We start from the raw sequence: 17,805 nt of genomic DNA, 5'->3' as shown, positions 1-17,805 counted from the left end.
CCGGCCCTCCTCAAGTATGAGCCCACCTGGCCACACCCACAGCAACAGGGAGAAGGTCCTGTCGCCACAGCCCTGTCTGGACATCTAGGCTGTCAAGGACACTGGACCTCAGCCTGTGCCGGGGCCTCCCGAGGGGCCAAGAGTCTGAGGACTCCGGACGGCTTCCAGGGAGACGAGTGGCACAGAAGGTGCCGTGGGCACGAGGCCAGGGAGGGGGACGGGGGAGGCTCTGGGGCCTCAGAAAGGCCTGGTTTGGAAGAGCTTCCCACCCCGTGGGGTTAGACCAGGAAGAGAAGGTGGATGTGAACGTGGCTGGTGGGTGCGTGTGGGCATGTCGTGAGAGTGCTGGCTGGTGCGACAGCATGTGGGTGGGTCGACAGGGCACACTCATGTGCCTGTGTGCGGGTGTGTGTACACGGTGTGCACACGGTGGAGTGTGTGTGAGAGTCTCGTTGACGAGCCGGCGGCAGGAGGAGCCCAGGGCACTTACAAAGTAGATGTCAGTGGCGGGCGCGTCCTCCTCGTCCGAGGCCTGGCTGGCAGGTGCGCCCTCCTCGTCTGAGGCCTGGCTGGCAGTTTCTGCTTCAACAGCGGCAGAGGCACCAGCTGGGGAAGCCTCCACCCTGGGGACAGGGGTAGACAGAGGTTCTTGACCCTCAGCCCCCACACGGAGCCTCCCCGTGCCCCCACTCAGGACCCAGGCAGGGGCTTCACATGGTCATCACTGAGACAAAAACCCAGGCAGCTGACCACAGGCCACGTGCTCCTGCGCTGCCATTTAACGCAAATCAGAACAAACCTCCCCAAGAAGCCCCTCATGCTGGCCCCAGGAGTGACCTGGAGTGACCTGCCAGCCCACTGACAGCTCGGCCCTGCCACTCCCAGCTCAGACACACACACCTGTGGGCAGGTGCTGGCCTCACCCTCACCAGCTGTGCCACCCTGGGAGGGCCTGTTCCTCCTCTGAGCCTCAGTTTCCTCATGTTTCAAGTGGGGAGAGATGGCACCTAGCCACTGGGATCAGAGCTTCTTCCTTCTTTTATTGATTTGTTTTTTTGAGACAGGCTCTGGCTCCATCAGCCAGGCTGGCGTGCAGTGGTGTAATCACAGCTCGCTGCAGCCTCCACCTCCCGGGCTCAAGCGATCCTCCAACCTTGGCCTCCCAAGTAGCTGAGACTATAGGTGTGCACTGCTACGCACAACTAATTTTTTTTTTTTTTAGAGATGGGGTCTCACTATGTTGCCCAGGCTGGTCTCCAACTCATGGGGTCAAGCGGTCCTCCTGCCTCAGCCTCCTTTAGGAGGGATCACAGACGGGAGCCTCTGAGCCCAGCCTCTTTGTCCTTTTCACTGAGCACTTACTACATGCCAGGGCTGGCTCCTGTGATTAACCCACTGAGTCTATCATGGGGGATGGAGAGGGTGTGGCTACTGCCCCTGTGTTGCATTTGTGGAAACGGAGGCACAGAGAGGAGGTGAGGAACGGCCTTGGCCTTGGCTATGGCCACACGGTGCAAAGTGTTCATCCCAGGAATGAGGCTAAACACGCCCTCCTGCCATGTTGGAGGTTCGGTTCCTTTTAGCAAAGCCTGAAATTTCATGGTGCGAGGTTTGGCAACGGCAAGGAGCCGACCGTGGCAGGAGCGCTGGGTGGAAGATAAACCCCCAGGGCTTTAGTTTGGGTCTGCGCTGCTGTGAGTGCTAAAAAAGCTCTCTTGGAACAAAAATAAAAAAGCATCTCAGGCAAAAATCATTAGAAAGGCAAGAATTTGGTAACAATGCAAGCATGGGATTATACACACCAGACAGACGACAACAAAGACATACAGGGGCCGCCACGGGGCTCACGCCTGTCATCCTAGCACTGTGAGAGGCCGAGGCAGGAGGATCACCTGAGGTCAGGAGTTTGAGACCAGCCTGGTCAACATGGTGAAACCTCGTCTCTACTAAAAACACAAAAAAATTAGCCAGGCGTGGTGGTGCACGCCTGTAATCCCAGCTACTTGGGAGGCTGAGGCAGGAGAATCACCTGAACCAAGGAGGTGGAGGTGGAGGTTGCAGTGAGCTGCAATCGTGCCACTGCACTCTAGCCTGGGCAACAGAACGAGATTCTGTCTCAAAGAAAATAATAATAACAGCAGCTGACACCATATCCCCGAAATGGCCAGAACTATTGTGTCCTGTGTTTTTTAAAAAAACAGATACTTCTTTTAAGCCTCTTTCTTCAAAATAAAACTCAATAAAATTAATCCCAATACTTTGGGAGGCCAAGGTGGGCAGATCACTTGAGGTCAGGAGTTTTTTTTTTTGGTTTTTTTTTTTGAGGCGGAGTCTTGCTCTGTCGCCCAGGATGGAGTGCAGCGATCTCAGCTCACTGCGAACTCCACCTCCCAGGTTCACGCCTTTCTCCTGCTTCAGCCTCCTAAGTAGCTGGGACGGCAGGCGTCCACCACCACGCCTGGCTAATTTTTGCTATTTTTTAGTAGAGATGGGGTTTCACCATGTTAGCCAGGATGGTCTCGATCTCCTGACCTCGTGATCCGCCCGCCTTGGCCTCCCAAAGTGCTGGGATTACAGGCATGAGCCACCGTGCCTGGCCAAGGTCAGGAGTTTGAGACCAGCCTGCCCAGCTGGCTGATGAGAGAAACCCTGTCTTTACTGAAAACACACAAAAATTAGCCACGTGTGGTGGTGGGTGCCTGTAAGTCCCAGCTACTCAGGAGGCTGAGGCAGGAGAATCACTTGAACCCGGGAGATGGAGGCTGCAGCGAGCTGAGATTGAGCCACTGCTCTCCAGCCTGGGCAACACAGCAATATTCTGTCTCACAAAAAAAAATTTAAAAAATTAAAAATAAAATAAAATAAAATAAATAAATACTAAAAAGTAAAAAAAAAAAAAATTTGTTAAACACTTGGAAGTTCAGAGATGCTCTTACACAACCCTTAGCCCAGAGTCTCTTGCCTGGGCCCTGTGGACACTGGAACCAGGTCCTTCTCTGGGGTGGGGCCATCCTGGGCACTGCAGGCTGATGCTGAGCAGTGTCCCTGGCCTCCACCCACTCCATGCCAGGAGCACTCCCCAGTTCTAACAGCCACAAATGTCCCCAGGCATCGCCCAGTGTCCCCTGGGGGCCAGGATCACCCCGGCTAGTTGAGAACCACTCCGTTCAATCAAAAAATAAACTTATGGGAAAATCCACCATCTGTGAATACAACCCAGTAAGAAAGAACTGCTTCATGATGAAACCTCGGGGTGCTCTTGGCTCCTCCGGGCCCGCAGCAGGTGGGCGCCCCGACCTCCCGCCGAGGCCACGCTCACCCTGCGTCCTCCTCTTTGGGGACCACGATCTCCACACTGCACGCAGGCTCCACCTGCACTGTAATCTGCTGCAGATCCTCTTCCGCGGGCGGCTCCTCCTGCGGCCTGCAGGCAATGGGAGGTTGTGCCTCAGTTTTCCTCCTTGCTTCCCCCCATCCTACCCCCAGGAGTGCCCAGTGAACTCCAGAGCCAGTCCCAGAGGGGAGCTGGGAGACTCCTGATTGGGCCTGTTCTTTCTGGCTGTCACTCTCAGCCTGGGGACTGTCCACCTGGGTCCCTTGGTGACTGTGGTGCCGGCAGGGCCTGGGGTGTAGCAGGCTCTGGGGGCATATGAGCGAATGGCAGCCCCGACCGGCTTGGGTGCCATGGACCCTGCCCACCCTCCAGGCGGTGCCTGCACCTGGCAGCCGGACCTGGCCATGTAGTCTCTCCAAATGGCACGCTGGACCGAGGGGAGGGTCACATCCCACCCTGGGTACCAAAGGGTTTCTTTCATCAGGCAGCAGTGATTAAAACATGGTTAAGGAAAGCAACACCTTTCCACTGCCCCGGTGTTCACAAAAGTGAGACCCCGGGAACCTCACAAATGTCCCCAAGGGCTGGGCACTTAAAGCCAGGTGCAGTCCATGGGATGGAAGGATGGCGCACAGGCGTGACAGGAACGGCACGCACCTGCCCCTGAGATCCCCGTCAGTCAAGTGACAACAGCAAGGTGCAGACGGTGTGCACGGGTGTGCCCATTTGTGTCAAAATAAAAGGGAACCACAAGCCTGGTGCACGTCTGCTGTGTTCCCAGAAAGTGTCTTCAAAGAGAAAAAACCCACAGTCCCAGTGGTTGCTCCTGGGGAGGGGACAGGCCGTGGGCAGGAGGGGGTGCATTTCACGATATTCCCTCTTGTATCTTGTTTTAAGTTAAAAAAACTTAATAGAAGAAGAAATAAGGAAGGATCCACAGGCCAGAGCTGCTCTGGCTCTGGCTGTTAAGAAAAACAAAGTGGCTGGAAGATTGTGTGTGGTGCTAGGGCCGAGTGCTAGAATCTTAAATCTGTTCCCAGGAGAGAATGGGCAGAGAGCAGAGGGGCTGGCGGGCGGGAAAGGGAGCTGGGAGCTGTGCAGGAGGAGCTGGTGAGACCCAGGGAGGGAAGGGGGCTGGGTCTCACCTGCCATCCTGTCCGGAGGACTGTGTGCGCCGCCTGTAGAGACACAGCAAACAGGTGACACCCAGAAAGAGGATGGCCCGCCTGCTCAGTCTACCTGCCCTGCCTACCAGCCTGCCTACCTGCCCCCTGGCAGCCCTGCCCACCTGTACATACCCCTCCCTCCTACACATCGGATGCCCCGCTCTTCTGTACACAGGATGCTCCACCCACATGCCTATCGGGTGCCCCGCCCACATACAGCAGATGCTCCACCCACATGCACAGCGGATGCCCCGCCTACATGCCCAGCAGATGCCCCGCCCACATACACAGCAGATGCTCCACCCACATGAACAGCGGATGCCCCGCCCACATGCACAGCGGATGCCTCGCCCACCTGTACCGCGGCTGCTCCGACGTCTCTGAGGGGGACCGCTCAGGAATGGAGAGGGATGTGGATGACAGAGTCGTGGCAATGGAGGCTGTAGTGGCTTCTTCAAAAGAAGGTGGCGTGCAGGGCAGGAGGTCGGGCCGGCCTGTGGGGAGAGGACTGTGGGCACCTTGCGGAGCCTCTGGGCCCCTAAACACACATAGTCGATTCTCCCTGAGGCTTGGCTCACCCTGGGAGCCCGCAGCCCAGTGCCCGCCCGCCTCCCAGACACTCCCACCTCCCCACACGGCAGGAAAGGACGCCATTCCCCCTCACACAAAGGCTCTGACCGCTCTCAAAACAGAATCCAGAGCCCTGCACAGCCCAGAGGGCCCTGTGCGCCTGGCCTGGCCCCTCTCCACCCTCCCTGCCCACTGTCTTCCCCTCCCCACCCCCCCCTTCCCCTCCCCGCTGCTTGGCCACACGGGCTCCTTGCTGTTCCCCCAGCAGGTGTGGTCCTGCCCCAGGGCCCTTGCACAGCTATGTCCCCTCCTTCATTCCCTAGCCTGGGGGCTGCATGCCTTCGATGGCATCCTGGTGCGCCTCAGATGACAGTGACCATGAGAGAAGGCGGGAGCTGTCACCACCCCACCTGGTGGAGCCTTCTACACTCAGCTTTCCCTGGGCTCTTCCCTGGGGCCGTCCCAGCAGCCCCCACTCCCTGGGCAGGCGGCTCTGCAGATCCGGAGGGGGCGGCTGAGCGATGGGCACTCAGGATGAGGCAGCGCTCCACCCACTGGGCTGCTGCTGGCACCCCCTGTAGCACCCACAAGCACACTCTGCCCTCTGCCCCTCACCTTCGTCCTCCAGCGTGGGGTAGCTGCGGGCCCCCCGCAGGTCGTACTGGGCCTCCTCCCGCTCGCTGGGGATCTGGCTGGCCGAGAAGGCAGCTGTGGGCCCCAGGGGTTTCACAGCCAGCAAGGCTCCGCTGCGCCCCTTCTTGGAGGGCGAGGACTTCAGGGCTGCAGGGAAGGGTGGGGGTTGGCGCTTGGGGTTGCTGGGGGCTCATAGCAAAGCCCAGACAGGGCTGCTGCCCACATATACCCCCGTCCCTGAGGCCCACCAGGCCCCTACTGGTCCCCGAGGCCAGGAAGCACAACCTCTTGGTGGAAAACCACGCCTGGGGAGGGACTACGAGCCCGAGTTACCTGTCCTGCCTACCCGACGATCTCTATGGGACACACTGGGACCTGGCACAGTGCCTGCCCCTCCTGGGATCCTGCAGACCCGTGACTCCCATATAATGGGCTGGCCAGGGATGCCTGCAGGCTTCAACCCCTTCTATGTGCGGCCCAGCCCGGGCAGGGCCCCCATTTTCAGACGGACACTGACAGCCTTGGGGAGCACCAGGTGTTGTGGTTAGAGAAGCCAGTGGCTCGGCATGTAGGGCCTGAGTGCAGATTCAGGCTGGCCTGTTGGCTGTGTGGCTCGGTCTCTCTGGGCCCTGGGGGCCGACCTTAGCGGTGGGGTGAGGTGGGGCAGGTGATGTCCTGCACAGGGCTGGGCCTGTCCTCAGTGCTGTGTGACCTCTGCCCCCAGAATGACCCACACAGCTCCTGGTAAACAGTAGGTGCTCAGTTTGCCTTGTGCAGCTTCCTACAGTCACCAAAGGCTGGCAAACAGCCCTCGATGACTGGGAATGATCCTGTGGCATCGGTCCCAGAGAGTGGGGTGTGGGGACAGGCTCAACGGCTGGCTCTCTGGAGACAGATCCTGACACGTGGTGTCTGCCAATTCCCACGGTGTTGATGAGAGGGGGTCCCTGACCTCGAGGCTGGGAGCAAGTGTGCAGGCCGGGACGAGCACCCTGACTGCAAGCGCTGGGCACTGGCGTGCCTGTCCCTGCCGCCTCCATGCAACCCCCGTGGGTGCGGACCCGCGGATCATTCATGCCCACCCCAGACACTTCCCAAGCACCTCTGTGGGCCAGGCCTGTGCAGGATGCTGGGGAGCCCGGGAGCCTTCTGGTGGGGAGGGTGGCTGAGAAACAGACCTCAGGGGGGAATCCGTCTGGCAGCAGGTGGGCCACGGGCTGAGGTCTGCGCGGGGACCTGGAACCCTGAGTCTGCGTCCAGATGCTACAGTGGCCCAGGAGGGGAAGCTGAGCCCTGAGAGCTGGGGACCTCCCCCGTGCACCCTGTGGGTGAACCCTGAGTCCCCACCTTCCCCACCATTGTTTGCCCTGGGACCTTCCCGACCATGCCCTGCTGGACCAGCCTCCTATGTTCCCCTGCCTGGGATGCATTTCCTTGGTGATGGTGATGCTGTGGGCAGCCCCACACACTGTGAGCTGCCTGCTGGGTCAGGCCCACCCATTCCATATATAGACTGTACCCTCACAGTGCTGTGCCAATGGGAAAACCAAGGCACAGAGGGAGGTGCCTGCTCAAGGCCACATGGGCAGGACGAGGCCAGGCTAGGATTCAGGCTCTGGCGGTGGCTCCAGACCTGGGCTCTACCGCTGTACAGAGCAAATGTCCCGACTACCCTACCTCTGGATGAGGCCCGGTCTGAGGGGGGCACAGGGGCCCTGAGTTTACTGCCCTGTCCACGGGGCTCTCGGCCTCCCCAAGAGTCCTTCCCGCCCTGCGGCGCTCTGGGCCTTCCCCGGGGTCCCTCCCGCCCTGTGGGGCTCAGGTGGCTTACAGGAGTTCTTCCGAAAGACCGTGTTGCTCATGAACTTGAAAAAGCGCTCGGCATAGAAGCTGGGGCGGTGGACAGACACCGTGTCCTGGAAGAGAGTTGGGGGCGTGCCCGGAGGCAGAGAGTGCATCAACCAACAGCTGGGGACAGCCCCTGTATGTGTGTGTGGGGCACCTTCTGTGTGAAAAGGCTCAAGATGGGCCCATGGAGCCGTGGCTTCCTGGGAGGGGCTCACGGAACAGGGAACAGTGGCTCCCTCTGGGGAGGGAGACTGAGGCCAGGGAATGGGTGGAGGCTCTTCCACTACAGACCTGTTAGCATTTTTGACTTTTTAAACCAGCTGAATAAAGTATTCTGGCCAGGCGCAGTGGCCCACGTGGACTTGTAGGGGAGGTTGAGGCAGGATGGCTTGGCTGGGGCCCTGCTGGGATGTGACCCTCGGCCTCCCAGAATGCAACCTCCTTTCCCAGCCTCCTTGGGTGAGGAGTGGCCACGTACCAGGACTGAATGACTCCACCCCCGCAGGCTGCAGTGGGAGGTGGTGCCTGGCCACTCTGGGCCAGGGGACAAGAACAACCCCAGGGACGTGGGGTGGCAGCACAGGACACCCTGGCCAGCCTCGTCAGAGCCAAGACAGCGCTCCTATCTGCCCTGGGCAGCAGGTTCCGGGTCTTGGCAAGGTCTAAGACATCCCCAGAAGCCTCTGCCAGCCGCCATCCTGACCCGCTCAAGGCCTATTCTGGAAGCTCCTGCCTGGACCTTCTACACGCTCTTTTGAAAAATGGGGGTGCCTGTTGGGATCTTGGATTCTACAGGCTGTGGTCACACAGACGTTAGTCCTCAGTGCCTGGCCGCAGGAAGTAGTCTGTGTTTGTGGAGTGACAGATGGGAGGAAGGCCGGGACGACAGACAAGAGGATAGAGGAAGGATGGACGGGAGGAGGGGTGCAGGCGCTCACAGAGTGAGGAGGGATGGGAGGAGGGGTGCAGGCACTCACAGAGTGAGGATGGATGGGAGGAGGGTGTAGGCACTCACAGAGGGAGGGAGGATGGGAGGAGGGTGCAGGTGCTCACAGAGCGAGGAGGGATGGGAGGAGGGTACAGGTGGTCACAGAGCGAGGAGGGATGGGAGGAGGGTGCAGGTGCTCACATAGGGAGGAGGGATGGGAGGGGGTGCAGGTGCTCACAGGGAGGAGGGATGGGAGGAGGGTGCAGGTGCTCACAGAGCGAGGAGGGATGGGAGGAGGGTGCAGGTGCTCACATAGGGAGGAGGGATGGGAGGGGGGTGCAGGTGCTCACAGGGAGGAGGGATGGGAGGAGGGTGCAGGCGCTCACAGAGGGAGGAGGGTTGGGAGGAGGGTACAGGCGCTCAGAGGGAGGAGGGATGGGAGGAGGGTACAGGTGCTCACAGAGCGAGGAGGGATGGGAGGAGGGTGCAGGTGCTCACATAGGGAGGAGGGATGGGAGGGGGGTGCAGGTGCTCACAGGGAGGAGGGATGGGAGGAGGGTGCAGGCGCTCACAGAGGGAGGAGGGTTGGGAGGAGGGTACAGGCGCTCAGAGGGAGGAGGGATGGGAGGAGGGGTGCAGGTGCTCACAGGGAGGAGGGATGGGAGGAGGGTGCAGGCGCTCACAGGGAGGAGGGATGGGAGAAGGGTGCAGGTGCTCACCAAGGGAGGAGGGATGGGAGGAGGGTGCAGGCGCTCACAGAGGAAGGAGGGATGGGAGGAGGGTGCAGGTGCTCACCAAGGGAGGAGGGATGGGAGGAGGGTGCAGGCACTCAGAGGGAGGAGGGATGGGAGGAGGGTGCAGGCACTCACAGGAGGAGGAGGGATGGGAGGAGGGATGGGAGGAGGATGCAGGCGCTCACCCCATCGTGGACGAGGGCCTTCCAGGTGTGCTCCAGTTTCTTGATGAACCTGTGGAGAGAGCACCCGGAGTGGCAGCTGACATCAGCCAAGCCCATGCCAGGCCGCCTCACTCAGGGGCCACTGTGCACCCCCCAGGACACTGGGCCATGGCCTCAAGCAATCGTGGCTGTCAAAACTCAGGGTGGCAGGTGTTCCTGGCAGGGAGTGGGTGGAGGCTCTCTGCTCAGTACCCTGCAGTGCCCAGGACGGCCCCACCCCAGAGAACCATCTGGTCCCAATGTCCATAGTATTGAGGGGGTGACTGTTTTTAAACATTTTAGAGCCCCAGCTGAGCACGGTGGCTCACACCTGTAATCCCAGCACTTTGGGAGGCCGAGGCAGGCGGATCACCTGAGGTCAAGAGTTCAAGACCAGCCTGGCCAACATGGAGAAACCCCATCTCTACTAAAAATACAAAAATTAGCCGGGTGTGGTGGCGCATGCCAGTAATCCCAGCTACTGGGGCAGGAGAATAGGGTCGACTCAGAAGGCAGAGGTTGCAGTGAGCCAAGATCGCACTACTGCTCTTCAGCCTGAGTGACAAAGCAAGACTTTGTCTCAAAACAAACAAACGAAAAACCAAAAAACAAATATTCGAGCCCCAAAGTGAGGCCTCAAACCCACTCCTTGGATTTTCTTTTTTCTTTTTTTTTGAGACAGGGTCTTGCTCTGTCACCCAGCCTGGAGTGCAGCACGGCCCTCATAGCTCACTGCTGCAGCCCTGAACTCCTGGGCCCGAGGAATCCTCCTGCCTCGGCCTCTTGAGTAGCTGGGACTGCAGGAGCACCACCACGCTCAGCTAATTTTTTGATATTTTGTAGAGACGAGGTCTTGCTATGTTGCCCAGGCTGGTCTCAAACTCCTGGGCTCAAGCAATCTTCCCGCCTCAGCCTCCCATGGTGCTAGATTACAGGTGTGGACCACTACGCCCAACTCACTCTGGATTTTCAAGATGACCAAACACCTTCCCTTTAGGGCTCAAGAAGGGGCAGCCAAGCAAGAGCTTTCCAGAAGGTTGAGGAAGCCCCGAGAGCTGCTGGTGTGGCCGTTTCCATGGGCAAGCGCCTCTGTGCATGGGTGTCCTGGGGGCGCCCACCCACCTGTGGGGCTGCAGACCAGGGCACCCACCTGTGGGACTGCAGAACTGGGCGACCACCTGTGGGACTGCAGACCCGGGCACCCACCTGTAGGACTGCAGACCTGGGCACCCACCTGTAGGACTGAAGGATGTCGATGATGCCAATGTGCAGCAGCAGCCGCTCCCCGCGGCCATTCACAGCGGGGATCCCGCCCATCCTGGGAAGAGAGGCCGAGAGTACCATCAGCATCCCGCAGAGCTGGGACTCGGGGCAGGCAGGGCTAGGGACTCATGGGCTGGGGAGTCCATCTGCTCCCGTGGGTGGCAACTTGGCCAAGCTCTCGGAGTGGGGCCTGGCACCCGGGAACCTCCGTCCTGACATCCCTCCATCACCCCCAGCCTCAAACCCAGGCCCAGGCACTGCTGAGGAGTCCCAGCTAGGAGGCCCGGGCATATACCCCCTACACACGCGTGTGCGTGGACACACACATGCACACACACGTACGTGCACACACACGCACGCTGCATGCCCAGGTAGGGCCACAGGGTCTCAGGTACAGCCTGGGGAGTTGTCACCTGGCACCATGCCCACGCGTCCCCTGCCCAGCACGGTTAGTGAGGCCATACGTGCAGCAGCCATCCGGAAGCCACCAGGACCCAGACCCGCTGGGCTGGGGCCCTGCATGCTCCGCTCACGCCACAGGCTGGTGCGCTCACCTGCTCCCCCTCCAGGCCCGCGAAGACCCTACAAACGCCAGGATGGTCTGAGGGGGAGCTGTGCCTGGCCTTGGCTCCCACACCCCCCGCAGCTACACCCTGGTTGGGGCCCCGGCTCCTCCTCTGCCATCCATGGGAAATACCACCGCCGTTGCAAACCAAAGCCCAGCTGGTGGCCTAGTGCCAGCCGGCACCACCCCTGGGGCCAGCCAGGCCAGGTGGCACTTGGCTCCACACCTTCATGGCTGCACTGGGGAAGGCTGCCCCCCAACCTAGGAGCCTATTTCCTCAGCTGGAAACAAGGGAAGCCCACCTCCCTCCTCCAAGGCCGCTGTGAAGACTGAACAGGTACCAAAGTGAAGGCTTGGGCCTGCCCCCACTGTCAGGGTGCTGCCGTGACCAGGGAACAATCTCAGCACTGCTATACGACACCTGTCTATCCCGCGCCCAGGGCCGTGTCTCGGGACATCTGTGGTTGTCACAACCGGGGGGTGCTCCTGGCCCAGAACGGGTGGAGGCCCGGGATGCTGCTCAGCACCCTGCAGAGCCCAGGACAGCCCCACCCCAGAGAGTGACCCAGCCCTCACATCCAGTGTCCCAGGAGAGCTCTGTGAGTCTCTCCCCAACCAAACCCCCAGCCCTGTGAGGGCAGGGCCTGCCTGGTCCCTCTGCCCCTGGCGTCCAGCAGAGACATGACTGTAGGCCACTGAAGTGTGGCCTCCTCTCTCCACCACCGTTCCCATCTTCTGTGGCAGCCACTTTTTTTTTTTCTTTTTGGGCAGAGTTTAGCTCTTGTTGCCCAGGCTAGAGTGCAATAGCTCAATCTCAGCTCACTGCAACCTCCACCTCCTGGGTTCAAGCGATTCTCCTGCCTCAGCCTCCCAAGTAGCTGGGATTATAGGCGTGCACCACCACGCCTAGCTAATATTTTGTATTAAGTAGATAGAGACGGGGTTTCACCATGTTGGCCAAGCTGGTCTGGAAACCCTGACCTCAGGTGATCCACCTGCCTCAGCCTCCCAAAGTACAGGGATTACAGGCGTGAGCCACTGCGCCCAGCCTTTTTTTTTTTTTTTTTTTTAAGACAGGGTCTCACTCTGTCACCCAGGCTGGAGTGCAGTGCTGTGGTCTTGGCTCACTGCAACCTCTGCCTGCCATGCTCACGCCTGCCACGCCTTCAGACTCCCAAGTAGTTGGGACTACAGGTGCACGTGCCACCACGTCCAGCTACATTTTATATTTTTTGTAGAGATGGGGTCTTGCTATGTTGCCCAGGCTGGTACTGAACTCCGGGGCTGAGGCAATCCTCCCACCTTGATCTCCCAAGGTGCTGGGGGTACAGGCATGAGCCACCGCGCCCAGCCAGCAGCCGCTTTGATCTGTGTGGAATCAGATTTTGCAGTCCCTCTGCTTCGTGGGCTGTGTCCTGCTGTGAGCCCTGCCTCGCCCGATCCCTCTGGCCTCCCATGTGCCTTCCACCCTTTGTGGCTCCTCTCTGCACGGGCGGCGTGTGGACCCCTCTGAGTGCCACGGGGAAACGCTATCTCTATCTCATTCCTGTGGATGGCCAGTGGCCTCAGCCCAGTCTCGGGTGAATGGGAAATACCCCCACCACCGCAAGCCAAGGCTCAGAACCCTGCACTCAGCCTGCGGCCCGCGCTACGGCCTGGCTTCACCCTGAGGCACTGGCACAAGGCTCTCAGACTCTGTCTGTCACCCACGGATGCCCTCGCCAGCCCTCCCTGCCTGTTTTCACACTTGGGACGGGGATGGGCAACTGGAGCCTGCGGGGAAGGGAAGCGGGACGGGTCCGGAGGCCCCCCGCCCACCTACGTGTCATCCGACTCGATGGCCTCCCCGCGCGCGGCACCGCCCTGGATGGACTCCATGGCTGTGGAGTACAGCGCCTTCTGGCCCACGGGTCGCTTCTCATCTGAGGTACTCTGGGCGCCCTGCGCCTGCCGCTCGCGCTCGTGCTGATCGATGTTGTGCACGCCCAGCAGCAGGCTGTAGTCCATGATCTTGAAACTTTCCAGGACCTGGCGGGATGGGGCAGGAACATGCCACACCGTCAGCCGTCTCCATCCCCCACAACGGCTCCTGGACCCTATGGGGTTCCCAGCCTGGATGGACCAGTAGGCTCGGGTGTGAGGGATGGAGTCCCATGGCCATGCAGGGGTGGGGGTTCTAGTGTTATCCCGAGGGACAGAGGGGCTGCGGTCACACAATGGCATCAGAGCAGGCCAGAGAATGGGGGCTTCCAGCCTCACAGCAGGCTGCCCCGGGCACTGAGACAGGGACTTCCCTTCCTGGCTTTGCGCCTTCCTGAGAGACAGGGGGCCGGGCCTATGCTCTGACCAGCCCAAGCCCGTAGGCAAGGACATGCCCGGCCTGACAGGTGACACCCAGGTGCATGGATGCCCAGGGTAGCCTCGAGGGCCCTGAGTGGTCTGGGCGGTTTTCTGGGGGTGTGGGTCAAGTTCTCAAAGGGGTCGGGGAGCTGGGGACGGTCAGCAGTGGGGCCTGGGCGGAGTAGGGGAGCTGGGAGGTCCCAGGCTCTGCTCCTGACAGGCTGGGGCCTCCCCTCCTCGGCTCCACGCCTCGAAGCTGCCATGGTGGGACGGGGATGACGGAGCTAACACAGGCAGAGTAAGAGCCGTGCACATCCTTCTTTCCCTAACATGGAGCCGACGCAGGCTCCACGGGGACAGGAGCCAGATCCCCCACCAGATGCACACAGGCCCTCACTGCAGCCTGCAGAGCAGGCAGTCATCCCATTTGATGGGTGAGGAAACTGAGGCACAGCAAGCTCCCATGGCTGGCCGGGAGCTCTGGGCTCGTGACCATAGCATCTGAAGGCTGGGCTCTTCTCTGGGGGGTGGGGGGACTCTACCACTATCACCGTGTAACCTCCAGAGGAACCACTTCTTAGCGGTGCAGACACTTCCGGACCCCAAGGGCGGGGTCTGGAGACATGTTATAAGTGTTTCGTTTTCTTTGTGAGATGGGGTCTCACAATGTTGCCCCTGCTGGTCCTTGAACCCCTGGGCTCAAGCCATCCGCCCGCCTCCCAAAGTGCTGGGATCCCAGGCGTGAGCCACTGTGTCTGACCACGTTTTAGGTTAAGGCCATAAAAGCTTGAGCTGCTTCCGGATCCCACATTGGGGTGGGGCCTGCTGTGGGCTGCGGGGCAGGTGGGCCTCGGCCTGGCACCCTCCCTGGCCCTGCCTGCCTGGGCCGTGGCCTCACCAGGCAGTCCCACCTGCCACCCTCCCTCCCCCGCCAGGGCCGAGCCCTCACCAGGCAGTCCCACCTGCCACCCTCCCTCCCCAGCCAGGGCCGAGCCCTCACCAGGCAGTCCCACCTGCCACCCTCCCTCCCCAGCCAGGGCCGAGCCCTCACCAGGCAGTCCCACCTGCCACCCTCCCTCCCCAGCCAGGGCCGAGCCCTCACCAGGCAGTCCCACCTGCCACCCTCCCTCCCCAGCCAGGGCCGAGCCCTCACCAGGCAGTCCCACCTGCCACCCTCCCTCCCCCGCCCGGGCCGTGCCCTCACCAGGCAGTCCCACCTGCCACCCTCCCTCCCCCGCCGGGGCCGAGCCCTCACCAGGCAGTCCCGCTGCAGCGTCTTGACCAGGGCGCTGAAGGTGTCGGCGTCCAGCAGGAGCCCCTCGGGCATGTCCTGCATGAAGTCCAGGTCCTTGTATGTGGGGAAGCTCTTCTCCTTCTCCTTCTTGCTGGCGCGCCGCTTGTAGGTGGAGCCCTTGAGGTCGAACTTGAGGTGCATCTTGACCACGCGGGGCAGGATGTTGTTCATGACCACCACGCGGATGTTCTTGCCCCCCGACTGCACGCAGTACAGCCCGTAGAACTTGGGCAGCAGCGTCCGCGGGTTCTGGTTGAGGTTCTGGCGGGAGAAGAGCGCGTGTCGTGGAGGGCGGCTGGGCCACAGACTCGTGGGGGCGGGCAGAGCCGGCCTCTGCCTCAGGGGGCTCAAGGATGCCCCTGGCCAGCCCCCCTCTCTCCCCAGAAGCCCTCAGGGACCCCCTTCCTATGCAGGCACCCAGCTGGCCTTCCCACAGCACCCTGACTCTCACAGGCCACAACTGTGAGCTCCAGGAGGGTCTGTTTCTACAGAGCCAGGCCCCGAGGCAGGCGCTTCTGTTCCATCAGAGGCTTCCACACTCCCTGCCTGCCCACAGGACGTCACCCTGGCTGGGCTCGCCTGTTGGGAGGTCTGGAGGCCGGAAACGCAATGCTCTGTCCTAAAATACATACATATACATACATGTATGTACGTGCACACACAAACACATACACACACACGCACACACACACATGTATTTTCTTGAGACAGGGTCTCACTCTGTCGCACAGGCTGGAGTGCAACGGTGCGATCACAGCTCACTGCAGCCTCCACCTCCAGGGCTCAAGACATCCTCCCACCTCAGCCTCCCAAAGTGCCAGGACTCCAGGCGTGAGCCCAGCCTCTGTGTGGGTTATGCTTTGCCTGTGTTGGACCAATCAACTCAGACTTTCACTCCAAATCTGGGTCCCCAGGCACAGTGACGGGTCTCGGTCCTGCTGTGCCCTGTAGACCCCAAGCAGGCACTGGGTGACCCAGGGGCGCCCAAGTAAAGCAAGAGCGCCCCCTGCCCAGAGCCTCTCAATGGCGAACCCAGTGGGATGCTGCCCAGGTGTTGGGGCTGAGACAGACCCACAGGGAGAGGAGTTGGGGGGCGTGGCCTCAGACACCAGCCTGGGCAGGCTCGGCAAACTCCAGCCCCGGGGCTGAATCCGGCCGCCACCTATTTTTGTAGGGCTGTAAGCTAAGAATGGTTTTTCCAGTTTTAAAAAGTGGAAAGGGCCCGGTGTGGTGGCTCACACCTGTAATCCTAGCACTTTGGGAGGCCGAGGCAGGTGGATCATCTGAGGTCAGGAGTTTGAGACCAGCCTGGCCAACATGGTGAAACCCTGTCTCTATTAAAAATAAAAATTAGCTGGGAGTGGTGGTGCACGCCTGTAATCCCAGCTACTTGGGAGGCTGAGGCAGGAGAATCACTTGAACCTGGGAGATGGAGGTTGCAGTGAGCCGAGATCGTGCCATTGCATTCCAGCCTGGGCAACAGAGCAAGACTCCGTCTCAAAAGAAAAAAAAAAAAGGCCAAGCACAGTGGCTCACATCTATAATCCTAGCACTTTGGGAGGCTGAGGCGGGCATATCATGAGGTCAGGAGACCAGCTTGACCAACATGGTGAAACCCCATCTCTACCAAAAATACAAAAATTAGCCAGGCATGGTGGTAGGTGCCTGGAATCCCAACTACTCAGCAGGCTGAGGCAGGAGAATCGCTTGAACCCAGGAGGCGGAGCTTGCAGTGAGCCAAGATCACGCCAATGCACTCCAGCCTGGGTGACAGAACGAGACTCCATCTCAAAAAAAAAAAAAAAAAATGGTAAAGAGGCCGGGCGCGGTGGCTCACACCTGTAATCCCAACACTCTGGGAGGCCGAGACAGGCAGATCACGATGTCAGGAAATCGAGACCATCCTGGCCTAACACGGTGAAACCATGTCTCTACTAAAAATACAAAAAAATAGCCAGGCGTGGTGGCGGGCGCCTGTAGTCCCAGCTACTCAGGAGGCTGAGGCAGGAGAATGGCTTGAACCTGGGAGGGGGAAGCTGCAGTGAGCCAAGATGGCACCACTGCACTCCAGCCTGGGTGACAGAGCGAGACTCCGCCTCAAAACAGAAATAAATAAATAAAAAAGTGGAGAAATAGAAAATAGTCTTTGATGACACGTGAAAGTGATATGGAATTCGCATTTCTTGGTCCATAAATAACGCGTATGGGCACATGGCCGTGCCCATCCATTCTCATGTGGTCACAGCAGCTCGGTGCCATCCAGGCAGAGCTGAGCCCTGGAGACACAGAACACTGGCTCGCAGAGTCAAAAACACTCTCTCTGGGACCTTTAAAGACTGAGTTTGCTGAGCCTGATCTAAGGAGCCTGGGCCCCTCGCTAAGCATCACAGACAGTGGATGGAGGAGGCCTCAAAGGGGAAACTGAGTCATGGGCTGTGCTGTGCTGCCCAGAGCCAGGCAGCAGCCCAGGCCTGGCAACATGGGAGGCGCCCACCTCGTCTGGGCGAGTACCGGAATCCCAGGCCTGGGAACACCGCGGCAGCCGCCGGCTCCTACTCCTACTCCTACTCCCCCTCCCGGGGCCTGACGCGCCCTTTCTGTGAGTCACGCGGGATGAGGCCGGATGGAGCTGTTTCATGCTGCCTGAGCAGCTGGTCTTTTGTGGGGTACCAGCTGGTGGCCCGTCCCCCTCCTCTCTGGAACCCTCTGAGTCATCCTTGGGCTGCTTGGGCCTCCGTGGCAGCTGACAGACGCTGCCCACAGGCCGCTGGTTCTGGGGCCCACGGCTCATAGGGGGTGTTGGCAAGGTGGGGATGGGGAGCCAGGCAGGGGCCGGTGCCCACCCAGCCCTGCCCGGGGACGGCCCCCAGGGCATGTGGCCACAGGAGGAAGAGAGGGCGGCTCCTGAATACTGGTGCTGGTGAAGC

At 60.3% G+C, this 17,805-nt stretch overlaps 1 protein-coding gene across 8 annotated transcripts in view; it reads right to left on the bottom strand.

Moving 5' to 3' along the window:
- The window catches only part of PIP5K1C (phosphatidylinositol-4-phosphate 5-kinase type 1 gamma), a 69,211-nt gene that overhangs the window by 7,623 nt on the left and 43,783 nt on the right, over positions 1-17,805 (bottom strand). For all 8 annotated transcript variants that reach the window (XM_030797331.1, XM_030797333.1, XM_030797335.1 and 5 more), the window contains 10 exons: positions 14,840-15,139; positions 13,067-13,272; positions 10,651-10,734; positions 9,399-9,447; positions 7,535-7,619; positions 5,686-5,850; positions 4,856-4,994; positions 4,480-4,512; positions 3,320-3,424; positions 491-623 (listed from right to left, as the gene is read on the bottom strand). In XM_030797331.1, the coding sequence (XP_030653191.1) occupies positions 491-623; positions 3,320-3,424; positions 4,480-4,512; positions 4,856-4,994; positions 5,686-5,850; positions 7,535-7,619; positions 9,399-9,447; positions 10,651-10,734; positions 13,067-13,272; positions 14,840-15,139 (1,299 nt within the window). The remainder of the gene's footprint in view (positions 1-490; positions 624-3,319; positions 3,425-4,479; positions 4,513-4,855; positions 4,995-5,685; positions 5,851-7,534; positions 7,620-9,398; positions 9,448-10,650; positions 10,735-13,066; positions 13,273-14,839; positions 15,140-17,805) is intronic.

Source organism: Nomascus leucogenys, chromosome 17 (assembly GCF_006542625.1).
Source record: "Nomascus leucogenys isolate Asia chromosome 17, Asia_NLE_v1, whole genome shotgun sequence".
Classification (NCBI taxonomy): Eukaryota; Metazoa; Chordata; class Mammalia; order Primates; family Hylobatidae; genus Nomascus; species Nomascus leucogenys.
This window is presented reverse-complemented; position numbering and strand designations above follow the sequence as displayed.